At 39.3% G+C, this 24045-nt stretch overlaps 1 protein-coding gene across 2 annotated transcripts in view; it reads right to left on the bottom strand.

Moving 5' to 3' along the window:
• Positions 1-1228: 1228 nt before the first annotated feature.
• The window catches only part of Mfap3l (microfibril associated protein 3 like), a 42458-nt gene continuing 19641 nt past the window's right edge, over positions 1229-24045 (bottom strand). Inside the window, exons 2-3 of one of the 2 annotated variants that reach the window (XM_020153523.2) lie at positions 19793-20220; positions 1229-7078 (exon numbers count right to left, since the gene is read on the bottom strand). In XM_020153523.2, the coding sequence (XP_020009112.1) occupies positions 6147-7078; positions 19793-20090 (1230 nt within the window). In that variant the 5' untranslated portion in view covers positions 20091-20220 and the 3' untranslated portion in view covers positions 1229-6146. Of the gene's footprint in view, positions 7079-10973; positions 12041-19792; positions 20221-24045 lie in introns of those variants that run through there. The other variant, XM_074054983.1, reaches the window with a different exon arrangement.

The following is a 24045-nucleotide window of genomic DNA, read 5'->3' as shown; positions in this document are numbered from 1 at the left end:
ATTTATAATTTTCAAACTCAGTGGAGCTACTACTTATTAGGAACAATGAAGGAAAGACTGTACAGGAGATCACCTCATACTTACATTCCAACCCTACAAAGACATGCTTCCTTGAGTCACTCTTTTGTGATGCAATTACTGTTAATTTGCCCATTAACACCAGCATAACTCTCTCAAGCCTTTCTGATGCTCAAGTAAAAGATGTCTGTGGATGCTATATGCAAGTCTACTGGGTAACTTGGTTTGTGTGTGTTCTACTGTACTATAAAATACTTTCTTTTTTGTTTGCTTCTTTCCCGTTTTTTTTTTTTTTTTGCCTACAGTGCGCACATCAGCCACATTCATGTTTTAGGTTTTCTTCCCTTTCCCTGTTCCTCCTGTGTGTATTCTCCACTTAGTGTGTGAGCCATGTCTAATAATATCACTGCATTTGTTTTAGTTCTATAATCCACATATGAGGGAGAACATGTGATTGTTGGCCTTCTGAGCCTGGCTAACTTCGCTTAAGATGATGTTCTCCAGTTCCATTTACTTGTGAATGACAAAATTTCATTCTTCCTTGTGGCTGAATAAAATTCCATTGTGTATAAATAGATTTTCTTAATCCATTCTTCTTTTTTGCGGTACTGGGGCTTGAACTCAGGGCCCTCACCTTGAGCCACTCCAGCAGCCCAGTTTTTTGTGATAGGATTTTTTGAGATAGGGTCTTGCAAACTATTTGCCTGGGCTGTCTTCAAACTGTGATACTCCTGATCTCTACCTCCTGAGTAGCTAGGATTACAGACGTGAGTCACTGGTGCCTGGCTGTTAGTCTCCTTTTTTTATACACCCCACAACTCATCTCATCTAAGTGGAATTGAGCTTTGGCAGGTAACCAATTGTCAAAGAACCAATTTAGCATGGCCTTGGATTTGGTGTTGTCTAGTTTTGTGACAGTTTTGCTATTGACATCTTCTCCCTGTGTTCCAGGTATGTGAGTTTCCTGATCTTTTTTGGATTTTTTTACAGAAAGTTTGATGTTACATGCTAAAATTTCTTGATAAAGGATAGTGTTAAGGTTTCTGAACTGGGATACAGTTTTACATAAAAACAAATTCCTTTTTCTCTTTTCTCAGGAAATGTTCTTGATGCAAACAATAGGGACAAGAACTGACTACAGATTTCCTATCACTGCCAAGAGTAAATCAGGCCATAGTTACGTGCCCTTGGGGGAGGGGGAGGCATGACACACCTGCACAAATCCTTTATTAAAGCAACAATCAAAATACAGGATGGATCATGTGGTTTTTGTTTTTTTGTTACAGTAATATCAACTTATAATGAGTCATCTGTTTACATCTTTAAATTATGAACATTAAGAAGTGAACATTTTATAGTTTGCAAAATCACCAGATAAACATTTCTGCTCAAGTACATTTTCATTTAAAATTTCCAATTTAACAAAGGACATTTAGAACTACTATAGTAAACCAAAGGTAGGTGCAAATATCTTCTTTGACTCTAACTTACTGTTCATGGTTCTGTGGTGTCTGAAAGATACATTTGGAGGCTTTTATTACTAGTTAAACAAAAATCATTTATGCCAGAATATTCTTAGAACTTCTCATTCTATTTTTACATTCTCTAGCTTTAATTTTGATTGCAGTATTCTTAGCTTTAGCCTCTTTATAAATTCCACCTCTGAAAAACCTCATTTAAAGATCGTCCTCATCTTCACATATTTTCTTATATAACAATTAAATGCTCAGTCCTTTGGAAAATATAAGCTATTTTGTTCTGTTTATTTTCCCCACAAATGATTTGTTTAATCCAAATCTGTTACTCACTGAAGAAGCCATAAAATGAACTTTGTTATTTACTTGAAGGGTTTTTCAATGCCTAGGTGAATGTAAAACTGACCAATATCTTGAAGATAACAGGCACTCAAAATATGTGTATGAATATACAATGAGATTTGGTCGATATTCAAAGAGTACCAATAAGTTAGCTTAAAAAGCAAGACTAGAAACAGGAAGTATGTAAGGGACTGCAAAAAGGATATGTGAAGATAGGTAGTGGATATTACTTGAACTGTGCTGAAAAAATAGATTATTTGAAATAAAAGTTAATGCTCCATTTCCTACTGAATGAAAATACTGAAAGGAAATCCCCAGTTTACAGAAGCATAGGGATTATCATTTAAGAATTCTAGCACTGATGCAACTTCATATTTCAAATCACACAACAAAAGGTGACTGATTTTTTTTTTTTCTAAAATATTTCTTCCAGTGCTGGACTGGTTGGTGTTCCCATAGTCAAGCCAATTTGTGTTCTTACATTTACATGTGGAGTGTACCTGTTCAAAATATGCAAATATTCTTTGTGCCTTACATTTTCTTCATGTGCTACAGAGCTGAGCAGATTACTGTGGAAAACAACCCAAGTATTAGATTTAAAACATGCTATCAGTCTATTAAAACAATTCATATAGCTATAGTTAAAACTCAGTCTTCTCATCAAGTTCCTTTCTTGTTATCTTACATTTGCCCCTCAAAAGGAAGTTTTAATAACATAGACTTGTGCAATTAAAGATGAAACAAATGACAAAAAAAAAAAAAAAGATAAAAGGAAGGAATTCCAGAATCCATTGTGTGGGATGTCAGGCCTGGGAGCATTAGTGTGAAAAAGGAATGCTCAAAACATCCAAGACATTCGATGTAATGACATGACACAGTAGTGCATGGAATAAGTGAGAACATTCAGATATTTCTAGAGTGATTTATACAAGGCATGTACCACATATATCACATTTGGTTCCTAGAGATTTTAGTCAAGTATTAGTATTACTTTTGCCAAGTATGATGTACAAAAAGATGAGAATAGCAGATGTTCCCTACAAATATGAAAATATAGTATATAAAACAAAACCATTATAAATTACATAGATTTTCCATAAAAAATTTTTTCCCACTTAGAATAAATACCATCCAAGTTTATAGATCACCTAAGAGAATTAAATACGCATACACACGGGAATCAATTTCAGAATTTCAAGGAAAAAATGCTAGATATGACCAGGATGACTCAGAAACAAGAGATTTTTTTGTTTCGTTCTTAGCGCTTCTGGTGTTTGAACTCAGGGCCTTGTGCTGGCTAGGCAAGCACTCTACCACTTGAGCTATGTCTCCAGTTCCCAGAAATTGTTTGATTTTAAGAATGATTACCTCACCCCAAAGGACATGGCTTAGTATTTAGTGTTAAACTGTTAAAACTGCCCTCATGAGTCCAATGTAGATGTGTGTACACACATGCTTACCTGCACTCCTATAAATTTCTAAGAAGCTGAACAGTTTTTGCTTTATTTTTGAAAAAATCAGATAAAATTTATGATGTCTTCTGCACTTCACCTTCTAGCAAGAGGGCCTCTCTTGTTTCTTAAAGATGCTGTAGTATGGATAGGAAGAGTGCAGAATTTCTGGGAGGGGAAATTCCCATTGTAAGCCAAGTTCCCTGTAGGTTGGCTATTGTTATATTGAGAGCATTTTGAGGCCTTAAAGAGGGAGAAAGTCTTGAAAATCTATGCAATATGTGTCCCACTGGAGCTGAAAGAAGCAAAACCAATCCAGAAATATTCTTTGGTCATGTATTTCAGCTCTTGATTCATAAAAAATCTGTCCAATTTTAGCTTATTATCCCTAATCAGTACCTGCACAGAATGGACCCCTTCCCCTGTAGTTTCCATGTGGAAATCTGCACATGGGTTTGGGTGGAATGAGAACTGAATAGAAGGGGGAAAAATTCACAAAATACCATAAAATGCTCATTTAAGTCCCTGTTGTTGTTTTAGTTGTATAAATCAAAGGTAAGAATTGGTAACCTACATGACAACTGGAAAAGTTTTATATTCTAAGAGCTGGAGTTAAAAAATCTGCAACCTAGCTACATAAAACACTCATGCAGAGAGTCCAAACAGGAGTCATGGTTTTTATTGACTGCTCACTACTAATTTCTTTAGGTGACCTCCCCCACTCCAGACACTTCTAACTAGATGTCAATGGTTAATTCTTTTAAGGGGTATCTGGTCAAATCCATTGTCTTCTAAAATTGTCTTTCATGTCAATTACCTATAAATAAACCTACAAAGGCCACTTCTAAACCCAAGCCTATTAATTATAGAGTCAGGTACATTTGTTGTAAAGTTTGGATCACAGAAGCATATAGTCTCATGTATGCTTGTGTTATACAATGGGGGCTTCCAGGGTTTCAAACTTCCCAAAAAACTATAAATGTTAGAATCTGAAGGGATTTTATCGATCATTGAGTATTTTACAGATGAAAAAGATTAAACTCCAAGAAGGGAGTTGTTCAAGATCACTTTGAGTGAAGACTCAACCAATATATTTGTCTGATCTCTCATTATCAACATGACCCATGTAACCTCTGACAACATAACCCCATGACACTTATCACACTTGATGTGGCCATGACCCTTGCAACTACCTGAAGGTTATGGTCTTCCTTGTTTGCAAGTGAAAATGAAACACCACCACTTGTTCTTACTACGATTAAATCTAAATTGTTGAGGTGGTCATGATTTTGGTGGAGGGGGAGAATTTCACAATTTATTTAAATTGCTATGCTTTTTTTTTTTTCAAAACTCACGGTCTTTGAGTAATTAACACAGCATAAAAATATTTTGGGAACCTAGAGATAAAAGCAAAAGTCTTTAAAGTAACTGTGATAAGCAGAAATGTTAATATTGGCTTGGTTTCTGAGAGAGTGAGACATTTTAAATGGTGCTTAGAGCCCAAACAGTCTGCCCCCTGTTATAGAAAGAGAAACGGAGGCTCAGACTTGCCGAAAGCCAGACAGCTGGTTATTGGCACAGTCAGGTAAGTATTAACTCTCTGGTGACAAGTTTTGTCTTCTTTCTATAACATTATGCTGCCTGGTATATACTGTCTTTTTTGTGTGTGTGGAGCTGACTAATAATACAATAATTTTGGCATAAAGCTTTGGCATGGTTCTCTACGCCATTACCATTTAAAGGACCAAGAAGCAAGTTATGCAGTTTACAAAGGTGGACCTGGTTATGCACTTCCAAATCCTTATACTTGCTGCCCTAAGTCAAGTGATTTAGTTACGGACATCATGTAGTCCCTGCAAACATTCCTGGGAAGCTGACATTCTAAAACCTGCAGGAAGTCATTAGATGTCTTTGTCTTTAGAAGCAATGAAATTTCCAGGTAAAGAATCAGTTTGTTTGGAGGATGTTACTTAAATGTAAACAGTAGTTTTCAGTAGTGTGGAAATATTGAACCATTAACAATTGTTCTCCACACCTCGGCTGAGTTTACCAAAAGGCTCTTAGAATTGGACAAGTAAACACATTTTTATTTGACTATTAAAGTGCTATTTTGTGGTAAAGTTTTTCTCAGTTTTGCAACAGCAGCTTCATTAGAAACTTTTTTAAAGCAATGTATGAAAACAGACCTGGGGAATGAAAGTGAAACAAAACAAAAACAATGAGCCAAGAAAACTACTTTGGAACATTACAAATGACTTGTAGATATCAGCCTTGGAACTAGTGACTGATACCAAAGCCTCTGAGGTAAATGTTCTAGGGAAAAATAAGGACAAAAGTAGCAAAGAGGACTAATTCAGAAAAAGCAATTAGTATTAATAACAATTATTCCACTATAAAGGAACAGTGAAAGTAATTAAAACTGAGAAGAAAGTGCAACAAACCCATGTACGTGCATTTGCTATTGTAGCAGACCTATAATTCTTAAAAGGAAAAGCAATGCAGTGTGCATTGGACAGGGCTCTTGAACTCAGATACCTTACAGCAGTGTACTCTTTGCCAAAAGGGCATTGCCAATTAAGGGATTTGGCAGAGAACGGCCTCTAAAATTCAAATCACATGGACAGATATCTTCTGTCTGATATTATCAGTTCTGCACCCTCATGTTTCTCGCATCCTTTTCTACTGGGGAGATTCCAGTCCCAAAAACTGCATGTAGATGTTTCCCCTTTTAAAATGGTATCAGTTGTACCTAAGGGATGAGAGTCTCCTGGTAAGGCTTAGCGGCAAGTGCGTACTACATCTGTGTTACAAGGAGCAGCCCCTGATTTTTCTTGATATGCATAGCTTTTCGGAGTTGATATTAGACATGGCTTTCATAGATAATGCAGGTGTTTTTGTCATGTGTCACTGCTGGCTCTGTCGTTTCCAGGTGAGCTGGTGGCAGTCCTCGATCTGATGCCTCCACAGGTGTCGGCTCTTCAGATGTTAGCTCGGTAGATGTCACATCTGTCGAAGGCTCTCCGGTCTCCGGTGAATGTTCACCCGATGGTTCTGTCTCCTCTTCATCTTTGACCTCAAATTGTACACCATCTTGGTCATCCCCATGATCTTTTTGGGACTGGGGGTGAACAGACACCTTGATGGCAATCTGCTGAGGCTGTTCATGCAGCGAGGAGCCATCCGAGTCGGCAGTGGGAGAGTCACTTCGCGTCAGAGAGTTGGGGATGGTGTACACCTCATCCCTGTCTGTGGCCTCCTGGCCTTCTGGGGTATGCCTCACAAAATTCTGCCCCTGCTCCTCCATCCCAACCACTTCCATGATCTCCTCCATAATAGTCCTGCAATTCATGATGAGAGGAGGCAGAGGGACGCTCCTGGCGAGCTCTTCGATGTAACGGGCAAATTCCATGGTTTTGAACTGGGTCACTTTGGCAAGCTCTAGAGTTTTGGCTGAGGTGATGATGGGGATCCGCTTGGCAATCTCGAATGCCTTTTGCAGCTTCTCTGCGCCTTCTGTCCTAAAGAACTCGTTGATGGCTTTTTCGGTCTTCTTCAGGTGGCTGTTCATCATGCACAGCCGGGCGATGTTGAGAACCATGACAATGGTGAAGGCCACGAGGCAGACAACCATGTAGTAAACGCCCATGTCTCCAGAGGTGAAGATGACTCTTAGGGTCACTGTGTTGTTCACACTGCCGTACATGTTAGAAGCCACACATGTGTATTTACCTCGGTCTGAGAAAGATACCTTGGTGATGTTCAGGAGGCCACCATCAATCATTTGCCATTTTCCTGTTGGAAGGGAGAGCAGAGAATTCAACCAAGGAAATACTGTCCCCAGGACTACAAACATACACATTTCTAAAAACATCTCTGACTAGTAACAATAGCAATGGACATTTCCCTAATGCCCTTCCCTTGTGCCTGTGACATGTATTTTAATTCATTTAATCTCTGTAACACTGTGAGGTAGTACTGATCCTGGCCTCATTTTACAAGATGAAGAAACTGAGGCACAGTTGAACAATTTTCTCAAGGCCACCTGTTTGTAAGTAGTAAAACTAGAAGATGAACTTATACTCATGAAGCTATGTTCTTTTTTCTGTGTATTATTTATTTATTTATTTAGTGTGTGGTGACAGGGCTCAAACCCAGGGCTTCACACATGCTAGGCAAGTGCTCTACCATTAAACTGCACCCCTAGCCACAGTCTAGATTCTTAACCATCAAATTCTATTGTGCAACTGACTCCACATGTCAGTTGAAAATGAGAGAAATAATGTGGAAACACTGTTTTTATGAAAGAATGCCTTAACCGTAGAACTTGGGAGCTTTTAGGAACAGGCATCTGATTTTGTAGCCTGTCTATGAGCATGAGTCTACTGAACACATGTTCACTGGGGAGTTTAATGACTCTCAGAATAGAAAGCAGTATTTATTTAGTTTTTCCAAACAGGGCCTTGCTATGAAGCCCAGGCTGTCTCAAACTCACGAGTGTCCCGCCTCAGTCTCCCAGGGGCTGGGGTGTATACCACACCTGGTTAACATTTTAGGTTGAACATAAAATTTGGAGCAAATCAACGAAATTTTAACAGTTTACCTGCACTTCTCATAGTTGAGACTCATACTATCCTTCTGTGACTTCAGTTAATTAAACATAGTTTATGTCATTAATTTTGAGAATCTACAATGAATTGTCTATGCCACCTAAAATTACAAGCTGACAATGTGAAGGCTCAGAGGCTGGATAAGAATATCAATTTGTTTTACCCCTGCAAATAAATTAGGCCCATCAAGATGAAAGGAAGCCTGACACCTAGGAGAATGTGCTTTTATAAATATGATTCTTCTTTGGCTACTTCCTGTGAGGTATCTTCCATTGTCCTAGGAATGAGGCTCTGAGTCCAGTGAGGCTCAAGATTAACTCTTAGCCTGTCTATCTGCAGCTCAGGAGATTCCTGTGAAGCCCAGTACTAGGTTTGGTTTCAGGGTGTAGGGTTTGAGTCAGAAATGAAAACTTAACTACCTCCCTAGATTATCCCTCAAAGAGCAAGGAGGCTCCAGGCTGGACCTCTTGGGAGTTCTAAGGAGAGAAGCAGGCAGGTATTCTTCCATAAAAGCTCCTTCATTCCCTGAGCCAACCAGAGGGACTTCTGAGAGCTGGGACGACTTAACACAGAGTTTTCTTTTAAATAGCTATTACTGCAATGCATTTTAACTTGTTTCTTCCCCTGATGGTGGTGACTTTTACTTCTAATTAAAAGCTTGATGTTTCACCAAATTGGCATTAAAAAGAAATCTCAAGAGCACACAAGTAACCAGGTCCCGATGGACTCCAGAATGAAGAGACAGAGGTCCTGCTTCACTCCATTGTCCTCTGTGCCAAAGAACATTTTTAAAGAGGCTAGATGGAGCAATGCAGTGCCTTCCTGGGCTACAGCTCCTCCCACTTGCTGGCTGTGGTGGATTTGGTGGGAGGCCTCCCAGTTGATGCTTTCACACTACTTTGCTTCTGAAAGAACATCTGTGAAGAGTGGTTCTTATGTCCCTGAGTAACCTTTTTTCTAACAACTCAGCTAGTGTATTCCCCTCAAGAGTAGAAATGCTGATTTGGAAAGTCTAGTGATTTTTCAGTGTCTTATAAGTGAGTTTGAACAGACAAAACTGGCTCCATTCAGGTGGGCATGGAAAAGCCTCCTACTGCTTCTATTTCCTGTGATGAATTTTAATCCTTCAGCAGATTTATGTGAACATACAATGGCCTGAGGTCAGGGAAACTGCTTTATCAATTAATTTTCTTATGATGTGCACATTTCATGAAATAGTCTACAGCAGGTAAATATATATATATATATATATATATATATATACACACACATACATACAGATAGATAGATAGATCTAGATCTAGATATATATGCCCAAGTTGATGGAAACTTACTCTATCTAGCAGGTATTGGAGTTCAGAGACTTAACAACCAGACTTGCACAAGTTTCTCACATTTCCTTTCTTTCTTTTGTTGGAAAACACAGGAGAAAACAGGATGGAGGAGGGTGAGAAGGTGAAGTTATTTGTTTGGGGAATGATTAAGATCAATTTGAGTACCTCCTCCCCAACCCCACCCCTTAAATGGAGAAATTATCTGTAAATGCAAGGACAGAACACTATGCACTTGACCACTGAAGAAGAAAAGCAGAAGTGATAGTAAACTGAGGGGGCATCTGATGGAAATATAACAGCTTTCTCCTTACACCTGAGTGACAATTTTAGTGGTAACTGTATCTAATTATTAAGAATAAAATGCAAAAAATACATACTAGTTAAGAAGGTATACATGCTTTCCTCTACTGAATATTTTTAAATGTTTCTAAACTTGACCTCTCTACTTATTTTCAAACATGCTTTTAATTGCCTACTGACCTCTATTTATCTAACCTGGAATGAAGCAGTTAAATTCAGATAAGTTGTAGGCTAACATCTCTTAGATACTTTCTCTATCCCTTAATTTCATCTGTTCTTCGAGTCTGAAGCCCAGCCATCTATCTGTGAAGTGAGTGTTTTGACTTAACTGTTTAAGCCTGTTATGATCCTCAAACAGCTGGATTATTACCAGCACCATAGTTAAATGAGAATCACAGTGTCTGCCTGCAACTTCCACCTCCCATCTAGGAAGAGGATATCAAAACGTCTCAGTCCTGTACCAAATCCTCTTGAAACAAACATCATATTTATTTTATGGATTAAGGTAATATTAATGCCACTTAGAATTCTGCTCACATGTGATACAGTGACCTGGATAAATATTCTAAGCCCACCAAGCAACTCCAAGTCTTTGGGAACCAATATACGCACACACTTCCCGGAACTGTCGGAAGGACTAGGGTGCTGATCTTCTGAACTTAAAGATTATGCATGTCCACCCTCTCTCAAGTTGGACACATGCAGTCATTTCTGGGAACTAAGGCAAATAATACCTCCTCTCAACTTCAGTTTTCCCTTCGATCATGACAAGTAGATTTCTGCATATTTTACTACCACACAGACCTCCGAAAACTAGGAAAATGGCACAAATTCTGTTTTGGGGTCTTTCCCCATCAGCTTGGGCTGGGCTCAGGAAGAATCTCCACGCAGTTCCTGCCCAGCTGGGTCCATCTTGAGCACATCCTTTGTGCTGCACAGTTCCATTCACCTCAGTCTATAAGTACCTGGCCTGAGACTCGCTCTGAAAGGGTCTGTCATTGGCTGCCAAAAACCGAAAGACATAAAAATACCCACAGAGACTGTCGCCAGAAATCTTTAGTATACATATTGCGGTTCCTGGGTGGTTTAAACTGTAGCTGAGTGGGAAGTCAGAGGTAGGCACTGAATTTTTAGAAGTTGTATTACTTTAGTGCAAATAAAAACCTGAAGTGTCAGTGGTTGATGCCAAGTCAGTTCTACACGAAATGATTTTGGAGGCAATAAAAGAGGCAGATATTTACCTATTACCTTCTGAAGCATTACCTACTGAATATGATACAAAAAACCTGATGCAAAGCAATTTCCCTAGCACTCTTCACTCTTCCTTCTTCACTTCTAGTGCATTGCTCAGATTGTAGGCCCCTCCCTTCCCTACTTCCATCTCCCTTCTTCCTTGGCTGACTTGTAAGGTGACACACATTGGAGGCATTAGGCTAAAATACTAACACATGCATTTCTGTAAGACTGGAGGTGGCTCAGGAATCTGTCACAGTCTTCTCCCCAGAAACTCCAAGCATGAGTCATACGTGAACAACTCCCACATGTGACTGCCAGTGTATGGTGGCAATCTCCCCTTTTCAAAGAGACAGGCTAACAGATGTTGTTGTGTCTGAGCTGTTCTGCAGAGTGTGTCTGCTGCTGCACAACAGAGCTGACATTTTTAGAAGGGCAGCGATCTTTTTTATCTTGTTCACTCATTCAGTCAATGGACATCACTGAACAAATTGTGTTCCAGGCTCCGCGCTAGATGGTAAGAATACAAAGATGAGTAAGACACAATTCCTGACTGCAAAAACCATCCAGTCCCCACAGGAAAGCAGACTCCAACAGACAGCTCTAGTTCCCAGTGCCAAGTGCAGTGGCACAGTGGGAGGGGTGAGGGAGGGGACAGGGATTCATGGACGGGGCTGGCCATGTAGGGGACAGTGCAGGTGGGAAGAGGAATGGAAGTATAGGGAAGGGTCTCTTGGGAGTCAGAGGGGGATAGTAGAGGCAGGGAGCTCATGAGCAAAAGAGGGAACACAGTTTGAGCTGCCAGAACTGACAAACCATGTATAAAACCAAGCAGGACTTGGACGGAGACAAGGCTTGTGAGGAATGCAGGGCTAGACTACAAGAGGACTAACAGCATGCAAAGGCTTAATGTTTACTCTGAGGGAAAACAGGAGCCTCCCTTGCTTTTTGCATCTTATTTTTCCTGACTTTTCCCAGATACACTTGCCTTATTTCAGGTCTTAGAGGGGCCTTAGGACCTCTTCCTACCTCTCATCTATCTGGAATGCTCTTCTTCTTCCCGTTCCCTGAATGCCCTGCCTTACAACATTCTCAGTCAGTTTAGACCCCACCCTTGCATCTCACCTCATGCCCTAAGAAAGCATTCTCTGATCTCTGATTAAGTCAGAAGAGAAAACCTGAAAGTCTAGAAGAAGCTAAAGCTAACTATAGAAATTTTAAAAATGAGGATGATAGCATTTCACATCAGTAGGGAAAAACTGTTAGGATAAGTGACTAATCACTTGAAAAAAAGGAAAGGAAATCCCTATTTTATGTAATGTTTACAAATAAATGCCAAGTACTCTGAAGATATAAATAGAAAATATGAATTATAAAATTAAGAGGACATAAAGTATTTTTATAATCCTAGGACAGGAAGGCCTTTTAAAGCATTTTAAGAATCTCAGAAGCTATAAAGGACAATGCTGATGGATCATGTTCTCTCTCTCCCCAAATTAAAATATTTTCACTATAAAAATATATTACAGAAAAGTCAAAAACAAATCAAAGACTGGGAGAAATTGTAGAATATTTAACAGTTAACTGCTTAATCACTGACTATAAAATATCAAACTCCTGTGAATTAAGCAAGTCAAGACAAAAACCCAAAAGAAAAAAAAAATGGGGAAAGGATATGAACAGGTAATTCACAAAATCAAGGAATGCAAATGGTGTCAAACCTTACAAATTCATTATTGATTAAGTCAACTATAATTAAATTTAAAGGGATCAAAGTAAAGTTTTAAAACCAAACATTTACTTTTCAAATTGCCAAAAGAAAGTGGAGGGCACTGATTACGAACTATATTGCTAAGAATGTAGGGAAAGGCCATGCTCATGCATTGCAGAGAGGGGTTAGGTTAGGTTGGCCAAACCTTGGGAAAGTAGACTTGGAAGCATCAATCAAAATTTAAAATGGAGGAAACCAATGATCTACTCTTAGACTTTCTGAAATTCATCAAATCAGGCAAGCCTACATCAGCTGGGAGAATATCAATGAATGCAGCAAAATCAAAGCAAAATTTCTCCCCTGCCAGCTGTCTCTGGGAGAGGCAGAAACTTGGTCTCATACCGGGAAGATGACTGACCTGGGACCACTGTGCTTAGCGTGGCGGCCTGTGTGCATTATGGCTTATTGTCATGCCAACAGGACAGTGCCAGGTGGGCATTCCAGCAATGATGTCAACAGCATAAGGCTACAGTTAAGCCTGTTAACAGCAAGAAATTCTCTGGTATAGGGATGACTGTGATCAACATGAAACCAACATATGGCACCATACCCTTCACACCAACAACTTCTGATCAAATTATTGCTGCATGGAACTGAGCAGCATCAACACATTCAGGAATCAAAGAACCATAGGGAAAGTGTGAACACAACCTACAAGAACTCTGTCATTACTGCTTTTCTCCAAACACCATGTTTACTGAAATCCTAAATCTCCCCAGCTTTTCCTAAGGATCACTGAGCATTAAAAATCAACACTATATCCCAAAGCTAAGCTCTTAGAACTTCCCACAATTACTTACTTGAAGGAAAAGATTTTTTTTACCCTCAGAGACATCATTCCATGAATGCATATGTGTAAATCAACTGATGCATGGTTTGTCTACATCCCCAGTGAGTGGTGTAAACAGATTAAAACTCTGTTCACAATCTCCTTTAGATACTTGGAGTCTTAAGCTTCACACAACCCAGCTTTCCAAGGAGGAGAGTTCAATCTGCCAAAACAAGTATGTTATTTTCTTGAAACCAACTTAAATAAAAATATTCAGGTGGTGAGAGTTCCAACTCATGTTTATGGAAACATAAATAGAACAGTCCCTTGAATGACTACCACACTGAATTGACACTCTTCAAATAAGCACAGAATGCATACATGTATTTGTGCCTATAAATGGGGAAATACAGACACCTGAAGAGAAAGGATCTATGTCTTCACAAAATACAATTGAAAAAAATTTAGCAGTGCCTGGCTGCACCTGTTACAAGGCTTCTGCAGCAGACGGCAGCACCTCGAAGCCACTGCACAGTCAGGTTACAAACCTCACAAGCTACACAGGGCTCTTATGCATTGCTCCCATCCTCGAAAGAGACTTCTTCAGAGTACCAGGGCAGCCTTTTGGAGCTATTTCCTGCATCAAGTGACGCAAGGGTGGCCTGGTATTAACACAGGCTCAGCTCAGCTTTTGGCCAGGAAGGCGGGGGTGGAAGGATTTTGCTGTTTGGAATCTGCAGTTTTGTTCTGCTTAAAGGTATTGATCTCTGAAAAGAACTGACTGCCTTTTCACATCATGGAAAAGGAAACATCTGATCCCCTCGTTAATTTGATCTGGTTATCTTAGTTAAAAAAAAAAAGTGCCAAGCATGTAATTCCATGTGGACCAGCAATAGCCTGTGAGAGTTGCTACAAGTGGTAAAGTGCCTGCTTAGCAAGGGTGAGGCCCTGAGTTCAAACCCCAGTGTCATTAAAAAAAAAAAAAAGTAGAGTAGCTACAATTGCTCTTCCCAAACAAGAGCACACTTCATATAAATAACTTTCTCAGTTGTCATCCTTATCTGAGATGGATCCAGAAGGGTCTCTTCACTGCTAGAACAGAAGCTCTCTGTGTGCACATTCCAAATGAAGCACAGCTCCCTAAAGAAACAGAGAGATGATATGGTCCAGCTTTGAAAATGGACGAAGGTATCCTAAACTGAACCATTTTTTAAGAAAAATTTTATTGTTTTTAGATTTACTCACATTGTTTGGGCCCTCCCCCCCCCTCACTTCTGGGCAGAATCTGTTCTACCCTCTTGTTCTCCAATTTTGTTGAAGAGAGAACATAGTGTTTTTGCTAGTTTGGGATAAAGACAGCTATACAGGGAGATTCCTAGTGTTGCTTCCATGCACATATGTGTTACAACCCACATTGAAATTGAACCCTTTCATGGGAGAATATCTATGGTACTCACAGGTCTACTCTGGAAGGTTTCTTTAGACAGGGGTGCCCTTTGGGTTAGACAGAGTTTTCTCAATTTGGTGCTGCTTGCATTTTGAGCTGGATGATTCTTTGTGGTGTAGGGTTCTGTCCTAGTATTGGAGGCTGTTCAGCAGCATTTCTGGATCCTACCCACTAGATGCCAGAAGCATAACTGCTTTGTGTCCCCCGTTACAACAACTGAAAATGTCTCCAGACTTGGCAATGTGAACTCTTGTGGATGGGGGGAAGGGACAGGCAAATGTGAAGTTTACCTTGTGTATAATATACTCTGTAATTTCCACATACTCTGCATTCCAGGGGCCTTTTGCAGATACAAGTGATATTCTACCCGAGCAGTCACAACATTATTTTGAATAACATTTAAGGGAACTGACTTTTTTGCACTATTGAAAGTGGTGGTACTGGGATTTGAACTCAGGACCTTGTACTTGAGCCATGCCTCCAGTCCTTGAAAGGATATTTTTTTTAAAGGTTAGGGAACTGAGATAGAGAATAAGAAATTACCCAGAAAACTGTTTCTTTCCATTACTAAACACACTATTATATCAAGACACAGAGATTTAGCACTTGGATCTGTTATCGTGAAGTCACAGTACAATATTAACAATAACAGCAGCAGCTGTCACCTACTGAGTGCTTGTGTGTTCTAGGTTCTGTGCTAAGCATTTAACAGACTTTAGTCAAGATCCATAACGTCACTTGGAAGTAAAAGAGGAGAAAAGTCAAGGAACTTGCTCAAAGAAAAACTATGTCCTTCTGAATTACATAATTACATAAAATTTTTAATGCCTTTGATGAGTTTTTTCACCTCAGATACTTAATGCACTGAATGAGGAATTCAGCATAGTATTTTCATAGTTTAACCTATTATTTCACACTGATCTTAGAGGTAAAGGATAATTTGCATTTCATGCTGTGAGAACCACACACTAAGTACACATATATAATGAGTGTGTGCGTGCATGCATGTGTTTAGAGAAATGATATAAACTACAGTTGTAAAGCTTGGCTGGCAGAACTAGTAGGCATTTCACAATCTATTAAAAACTCTGCAAAACAATAGAACAATGAAAACTTAAGGCAAACCTTATTTATTTATTTATATTTTGGGAGTGGGATTTAAATCAGGTCCTTGCACTTGCAAAGCAGGCATTCTATTGCTTGAACCACATCTTCAGTCTAAAGACAAACCTTTCAATATTGGGCTGGTGGAGTGGCTCAAGTGGAGGGGCCTGCTTAGCAAGTGTGAGGCCCTGAGTGCAAATTTCTATACTACAAAAAAAAACCCCAAAACTAAAAACAAAACAAACTTTCAACAATGAATTCTACAATGCTAGGAGAGCAGTGCTGAGCACTGTGAACTTTGTGCAATTCAGCTCAGTTTACATGTGTGCACATTTATTAAAGACAATTCCTAATTTTTGGTGACAGGATACTACAAGAGTATGGAACACAAATCCAGAGAGAAGTCAAAAACCTCACTTAAAGGAAGAATTTCAAGCAGTCTCTAACAAGCCAGAGGTGTTTACAAGGGCTTATTTCAGCTGACTTTCTTGAAGCCCTTGTTACTTACCATCTGGGAAAGATGCTAATATGAATTAAAATGGCTTAAAAGTCCCACTAAGAAGCCTGGAAAAATATATTGGATAATTAGTGCCTGACATAATTGGAACTTTTCCATAATACTTCTTAATAACTAGACATTTCTACTCATCTTTAGCAAAAGGAAAACAAAACCAGTACATTTTATGGCCATTTGTGGTTGTTCATGTTGTTTGAATTCTGGCTTATTTCTGGAAGATGGCTGGTGGATCACCCTAAACAGGCTCTTTGGTGTACTACCAAAAAACCAAAAAAACCCCAAACATAACAAAAAGAACCCTCTTCTTCCAGATACAGATTACACATTAGCCTCTCCGGATCCCATGCAATTGAAGTGACAAGGACCAGGGAACCCAGCTGCTTCTACTAACAGTAACAGCAAGCAGTCCATTCTTTCCAAGACCTGCATGACCGACATAAGTAATAGTTATCCTGTTTTCTCCTCAAACAACAAACGAAATTGTTTCTCTCCAAGCTAATTGGAATGAGAATGGTAGTGTGCTCTGTGAGCAACTTGCTTGATTTTTGAATACATTCATGTGCACGCATGCCATGTACACACACAGCCTAGAGCACAGATCCTAACTCTGTCCAGCTTTAATGGAATTCTTCCCATATTCACTCAGGCTGGTAGATGTTCACAAGACTTCTCACCAACTGAGACCTTAAGAGTATGCAGCTGCTGGTTGGGCATAGAGGGAGAATCAACACAAGATGGCCACACTCTGGTTGTGTAATGTCCCTCCCTTCACCTGGTTTCTCGTCTGTACATGTGAGGGTTAATAACACCTCACTGTCATGCTCATCATAAGGGTTAGAAATTACACACATAACTTGAAACTTAGTAAATGGCAGTTAAGGTTATTAATGAAGATTATCTGAATTGTGTTAGTTTGGTTTAAATATTGTGTAGGTAAGATTCTAGGATATTAACATTACTTTTCATCCTATATTTGACCACCTCTTTGTGAAGTTATAAATGTAACACTTCTCCATTTAAAATTCTAGGTTGAAAATTGAAATCTCTGACTGTTATAAAACGGGCATTTCTTCCACTGGAAATGAAAAGGTAAAGACTATGTGTTCTCTAATAGGCCATTCCAGTACCATGGTCCTAATATTTTATGATGAGAAATCTCTCAGTTTTGCTATTTCCTATGCACTTCTTGGTTGTTAGGTATAATGCTTTGTGCATTACCCCATACCTCTTATGCTCTGAAATTACTACTCCTATGCATTATAATTACGAAAGCTGAGCTGGAACATCAAGTACTGGTATCATGAGCTCTTTTTAAAAATTGAAAATACATCTTCTTTATGAGATTTAAAACAGTGAAGTGATTTGTCAGCAAAATTCTGGCTACAAACAAGACAAGAGTGCTGAATTCTAATGGAGCAGTTCTCTCTGCCAAAGGCTTTTGAATAGACACCACTAAGCTTGGAGTTTATTGACAAGCTACTACTATGGCCCATGTGAGCACCCACAAACAGAAGAAAATCGAGCCAGATGTGACTGCCACCTAGTTCAACTCCCTCAGTAGACACAGGAAGAAGGCAAGGCACAGTATCTGCTTGCCAAGATTATGTCCACAGTTACAAGGACTTTTTCAATTAAGACACTGCATATTTCTCTAAAGCAGTAAGACACAACTTTTGGCCAATCCTTAAAATGCTGTGACTGAAATTTGGGTCCCAGCCTCATGTTCTTCCCATGGTTCTCATCCTTTCTAGGACTCAGCAATTCAGTACTCCACACCCAAATCCTTATACTCAGGGATAACCTTTGCTTCAGGGTCCATGTGAAAGGCAGAATCAGGCCTGGAATCCTTGTTCCCTTCAATTCAGTCATTCTGATATCTCTAGCAGTGGCCCAGTCCTGCAGAAAGGCCTGAGAAGGTACAGGGGACTGAGTGTATATGTTACCATGGCTACTGCCCTCCCTTTACAAGTGTGATGTCACATTGTTTTGACTTGTGGTCATGGAGGAAGGGGCTGTAGGAATGGAAACCAGTGTGGTTTAAGTAATCATAGCTACTTAAATAATGGCAGGACCTTGGATTTGGGCTGCAATATTTGTAAAGTCCCTTCTAATTAAAAATTTTCCTGGTCCCACAATTTTACTTGGTGGGGAAAGATTACTACTTTTCTAGGTCAAACATACATATAATTGTTCATAATATATAATATTTTGACTTAAGGGAAAAAGCTTTACTATACTGTAAACTGTACAACCTTGGATGGCTAAACAAAAGCAAAGTCAGTGACAGGGTGACAACAAGAGCCCATATTCCAGGCAGCTAGACTCCTAGCATCCTTCACCACTGGGAACCAGAAGTATGTAATTTAGAGAAACTCCTGAGGAGACAGAAGGCATTAGCGTCAACCTTTTTTTCATAGCAATTAAGATGAAACCAGGAAAGAGATTAAAAATGTAGGTTTTCCAGGAGTAGAAAGTCTTCTGGGAATTGTTCATTGCTTAAAGGGTTCAGGAATGGGGAGGGCAACACAATGAAAGAAATGAATAAGCTGCCATTTCAGAACAATGGTCTTTTTACTCCCCCACCCCCAAAGTCCTCACAGTAAAATGCTGAGGAAAATAGATTAACTCCTTCAGGTCAATCAGACCATGATTGCACTTTCAGACAATTATTTCTCACTTCTAAAACAAGAGGTGTATTGATTCCTCATATCTTAATCCTCTTTCTGGCTGAAGTCTTTCCAAAAGTAAGCTCGGAGCTAATGAAGGGGATTCATACTTTTTGGTCAGAAACTCATTCATTAAAAACAAAACAAAACAAAACAAAACAAAACAAAACCCAAACCAAACCAACCAATCAAACAAACAAAAAACCATTCTTATACTGCCTAGTGCCAATTCTTACTACTACAGCCTCCCTCCCTCTTGGCCTCAGTGTGGAAACTTCAGCCAGGTCTCTTGGAGCCCAGAATGATTTCAGCAGGTGGAACTGAATTTGCAGAGACTTCTTTTAAGAAGTGTGGTCTTTAAATCCACAGTCCATAAATTAAACTGATATTTAATGATAAAAAAATTGCTACATTGTTTATTTGAGCCATTTCCATGACAGAAAACAAAATTCCCTTATAAATGGAACAAATGCCTGGGGAAATCCACCTTACAGGTGTCTATAATGTTTGGAATGCATTACATTATAAAATTCTAAGAAGCTTTTTAAGTCTTCAGTGTTTGCCCTTTGTCTTCTGAGTCAATGAATGAAAAAGTTAATTACTGTTTTGAATCTTTAAGGATTTATATTTTTTCCTGCCTTTAAAAAACAGGGCAAAATCTTTAAATGACTTGAACAAGAACAACTAACAATAACAGTGTTGCCTCTCAATTCCATGCTTATAATTGATGGTATCTAGAACACAACTTTGAAGCCTACCTCCTTCTCTTTCTTTCTCATCCTCTTCTTCCTTCAGCAGCTTGCCAATGGAATTATACCACTTAAACTGTGGGTCAGGGATGCCAAAAACACTACAATTAATCAAGGCACTGTTCCCTTCCTTGACTATGATATGGTCAGTTCTGGCAATGATTACAGGCACAGAGCCCAAGACCATGTCGGTGCCATTTAAAGTGCTGTTAGTCACACTCTTCGCAGTTGCTAGAGTGGATAGTAGGATAAAAAAGGGCACAGAAGGTAGAAAGCACACAGTCGGATGGCTCTTCAATAGATCCATCTTCTTTGCTTGCTCTGTAAGGCAACAGATGGTTTGCCAATGGAAATCTTCTATCAGACAACACACTGTTCAGAGCAGGCCATGGGACAAACCTGTCCTCGATCCATGGAGTTGGTACTTGATTAAGAATCTGTTAAAAAAGAAAGAAAGAAAGAAAGAAAAACCATATACACATAAATGTGAGCATTTTTATTTTTACAATGATATTTATAAATTATTTGTAAAATGCTACAATCCAGCTAAAATATAAGCTTACATACTTCTTAAACGAATACATACTCATCAGAAGGTATTTAATGTTAAATTATATCACAGAAATCATAACAACATAACTGTTATTTTTGGTATTAAAAGACAGTTCTTACTAGGAACTCTTAATATTTCTTATATTAAATTGATGCCACCTTACTTCATAAGAGTTCAAGAATTGATTTGGGCTACTTTTATTTATCATTATAATGTCAACCTTGTATCTTATCACCTGTCTTCTTTGTGGATGACCTGAGTGTTCACAAGAAGTGTTCCTCAACCTCTTTCTTTTTAGTAAACTAAATATGACTTCCAGTCTATTCCATTGGTCTCAACTTGGGCTCTGACAGCGTTTGGAAGGACTCCTCCAGAGTCAACCTAACATTCTCATAACTCCTCAGAATATAAATTGCCCATGCTCCTAGGAGCTCCACAGATTCTCTGTTAATGTTATCTATTAACTTCTAGTCACTTAGTGAATTCCCTGGTTTCCATCTTTATCTGCCTCCTAGAAGCTTGGGAACATCAGGATGTATGGGGGGGTATTATAGGTGGTTAAGCACCTCTATGTCCAAAAATCTAACCTTCACCTGTTCTTCTACCCTCCATTTCATACTCTATCCTATGGTCAAACTCAGTCTTCAAATTCTGAACTCTGAAGCTCTAAATAACCAACTTCAGCTGGAACCAACCATTCTTCCAAATTTCTTATTCCCCTCACTGGGCTTCCTAGCCCTTCTGTTTTTCTTAAGTCCTTCTGTCTTCCTCCCCACCCCTGACCTACATGCTTTCTTTAAGTTTCAGTTCAGACCCAATCATATAAATCACAATCCCCAATATCTTTACCCTTCATCCTCATGCCACATTTACTCTGCCAGTATATAACCTTGTTGATCAATCATTTGTTATCCTGGCTCCTACAGTCAGAAGATTGGAGCGTGATTAGAAAGAATTTATAAAACCATAAATTATGGCAAAAATAAAGGAATAATCTTCAGCCCTTGCCAGGTACTTGGTGACACCTGGCAATCATTTACCCATACTCAGTTAGTTTATATTCTTTTTCCAATAGAAATCTCCAGCTAGGAAACAACCACCTCAACCAACTGGTATACCTGCCTTCTCAAAACAAAACAACAAAAACTACCTTTCTCCTACTAAGGCTTGCAGGCATGAAACTTCTCTATCCATCTCCCCACCTTCTGGGAGGCCTCCTACATCTTATGTTCAAGTCCTCATTTGCTGTTTACTACCCAAATTAACATTTTCTGTATGTCTACTGCTCTTTCCTGAAATGGCTCTAGCTTACCACTTATGCCTAGTTGCCAAGTTTGTGTCTTCTTCTTACCAAATCTTTGTGGTGATAGAATTAACTATTCTTTCTCAAAACTCTTTTCACACCCAGATCATTCTGATTGATCCTATCATTTGTTTTTGGGGGGGATGTGGTGGGACTGGGGCTCATCATTCTTTATTAATTCTTCTTCTCACTCCATGAAAGTTAGCCCCCAGAGTATCATCATTGGCCCTCTCCTTTTTTTCTTTTTAACCTACAGTTAACTTTCTAAGGTTTCATCTCATTTCCTTAATTCCCACTCATAACCTACTCACCCAACACCATGTCTTCAGTCCTGACTTTTTCCTGAGTTTCAGATTGTTATTACCAACTTCCTACTGGACATCTTTACCTGGATGTTCTACAGACAACTCAAGTTTAACATTCTAAAAGCAAACACATTATCTTATCTGCAAACCATGTTACATTTCTTGGATCCCTTATTTCACACAGGGCAACACCATCTGTGCAGGAGTTTATGGGAATATTCCCATATCAACTGTGGTCCTTATTTTCCAGAACATCAGTAAGTGTATGCCTGCCTCCAATCTTTCCCAAGGTCCTGATCCAGTCCCTAAAAGTACTGATCAAATTACCATTCCATAACCCAAGTCACAGAGTACCATTCCTTTACTTGGCAACTTTTACTGTTTTTCCACTGGCTACATTATGGAATCTCAATTCCTTACCTTTTTATTCACTCAAAAGTATTTATTGAACATCTACTATCCGACAGACACTAGTCTTAGTCCTGGAGATACAAGAATAGACAAGAAAGACCTTTCATGTTACATGGAGGTTACGTTCTCATGAGGAGACCAGAAATAAGCACATGGTGATCAATACTTTGAAACACAATACTTTGAGCACAATGTGCTCAGTGCTGAGTTAGGCAGTCAGAGCGGACTTCACTGAAGAGGTGGCTCCTGATCCAGGACAAGTGATGCCATGTCCTAGAAGAAGAGTGCTCTAGGAAACAAAAGCAAATACCCTGGGTCAGAAAGTGTGGGAGAGATTGCTAGGTGATGGGTGAGGGATGTAGACTGCCCCAGGCCACCTAGGGATTCTCAGGCCAGAGAAAGGAATTTGTATCTTATCTAATGATCATTGGCAAATCTTAACACAGGGAGTTAGTTACAGGATATGGTTTCCTTTTAAAAATCAGTTTTACTATGGTATAACTTACATACAATAAAATGTACTTATTTTAGGTGTATATTTTAGTGAGTTTTGATAATCTGTACACCTGTGTAATTTCCACAATAAACAAGATATAGAATATTTCTATCATGACCAACAGTTCCCTTGTGCCCCTTCCTAGTTTTAATACTCATAATGATAGAGTTCAATGTGGTATTTTTTGGAGGTACTCAAGTTTGAACTCAGGGCTTCATTTATTAGGCAAGCATTCTATCACTTGAGCCATGCCTCCAGCCCTTTTTGCTCTGGTTATTTTGAGATAGGGATTCATGTTTTGCCCAGTATGGTCTAGACAGAGATCCTATTTTACACTTTCAATCATAGCTGGATGACAGGAGCACACCACCACACCCAATTTTTTTCTGTTGAGATGGGATCTTGTGAACTTTTTTGCCTAGGCTGGCCTAGAACCACAATCTTCCCTATCTCAGCCTCTAGGTGGGACCAGGCATGTGCCACTGCATCAAGTTATTGGTTAAGATGGGGTCTTGAAAACTTTTTTGCCTGGGCTGGCCTCAAACCATGATCCTCTTGATCTCAGCCTCCCAAGTAGCTAGAATTATAGCCATGAGCCACCAGCACCTAGCTTAGTCCAGTTATTTTGTGTATGCCTCCAAAGGGTTAAGGTTCATCTTCTTCTCATATGGCTATCCAGTTGTTTCAACTGGACCCTTACTTCAAGGATCATCTTGCCTTCTTGTCAAAAACAATTAGTTGGATGTGGGTGGGTCTACTTTTAAACTCTTTATTCTGTTCCAATAATGTACATCTTTATCCTTACGACAACACTGGAGTGACCATACCGTGCCTCATTGATCTTTGTATCTGCGGGGTTTGATGTCCTTGGCAGATAGGATGTTCAGTGGACATGTCTGGTTAATGAATGGAGATTTCTCCAAGGGCAGAGAGTATCAGTCCAGTTCCATACACATTCAAACTGATGAGGTACCTGGTAGTGATCAGTTAGTTTCAGACCACATAATTCTTCAGTAGGAAAGAAGAGCATTTATTCAGTTCTGTTGATTTCCATATTCCCCTCTGGATGAGTGTCTTTCTGCCCTAGTGAGGCCAACACACCTCCCATCAGCACAAACCCTGTGGCCAAGGGAGATAGCACAGGCTGCAGTGGCATGATAGACACTGCTGTGACTCTGGAAATGCCTTTCTTTA

The sequence above is a fragment of the Castor canadensis genome, chromosome 14 (genome assembly GCF_047511655.1).
Source record: "Castor canadensis chromosome 14, mCasCan1.hap1v2, whole genome shotgun sequence".
Classification (NCBI taxonomy): Eukaryota; Metazoa; Chordata; class Mammalia; order Rodentia; family Castoridae; genus Castor; species Castor canadensis.
This window is presented reverse-complemented; position numbering and strand designations above follow the sequence as displayed.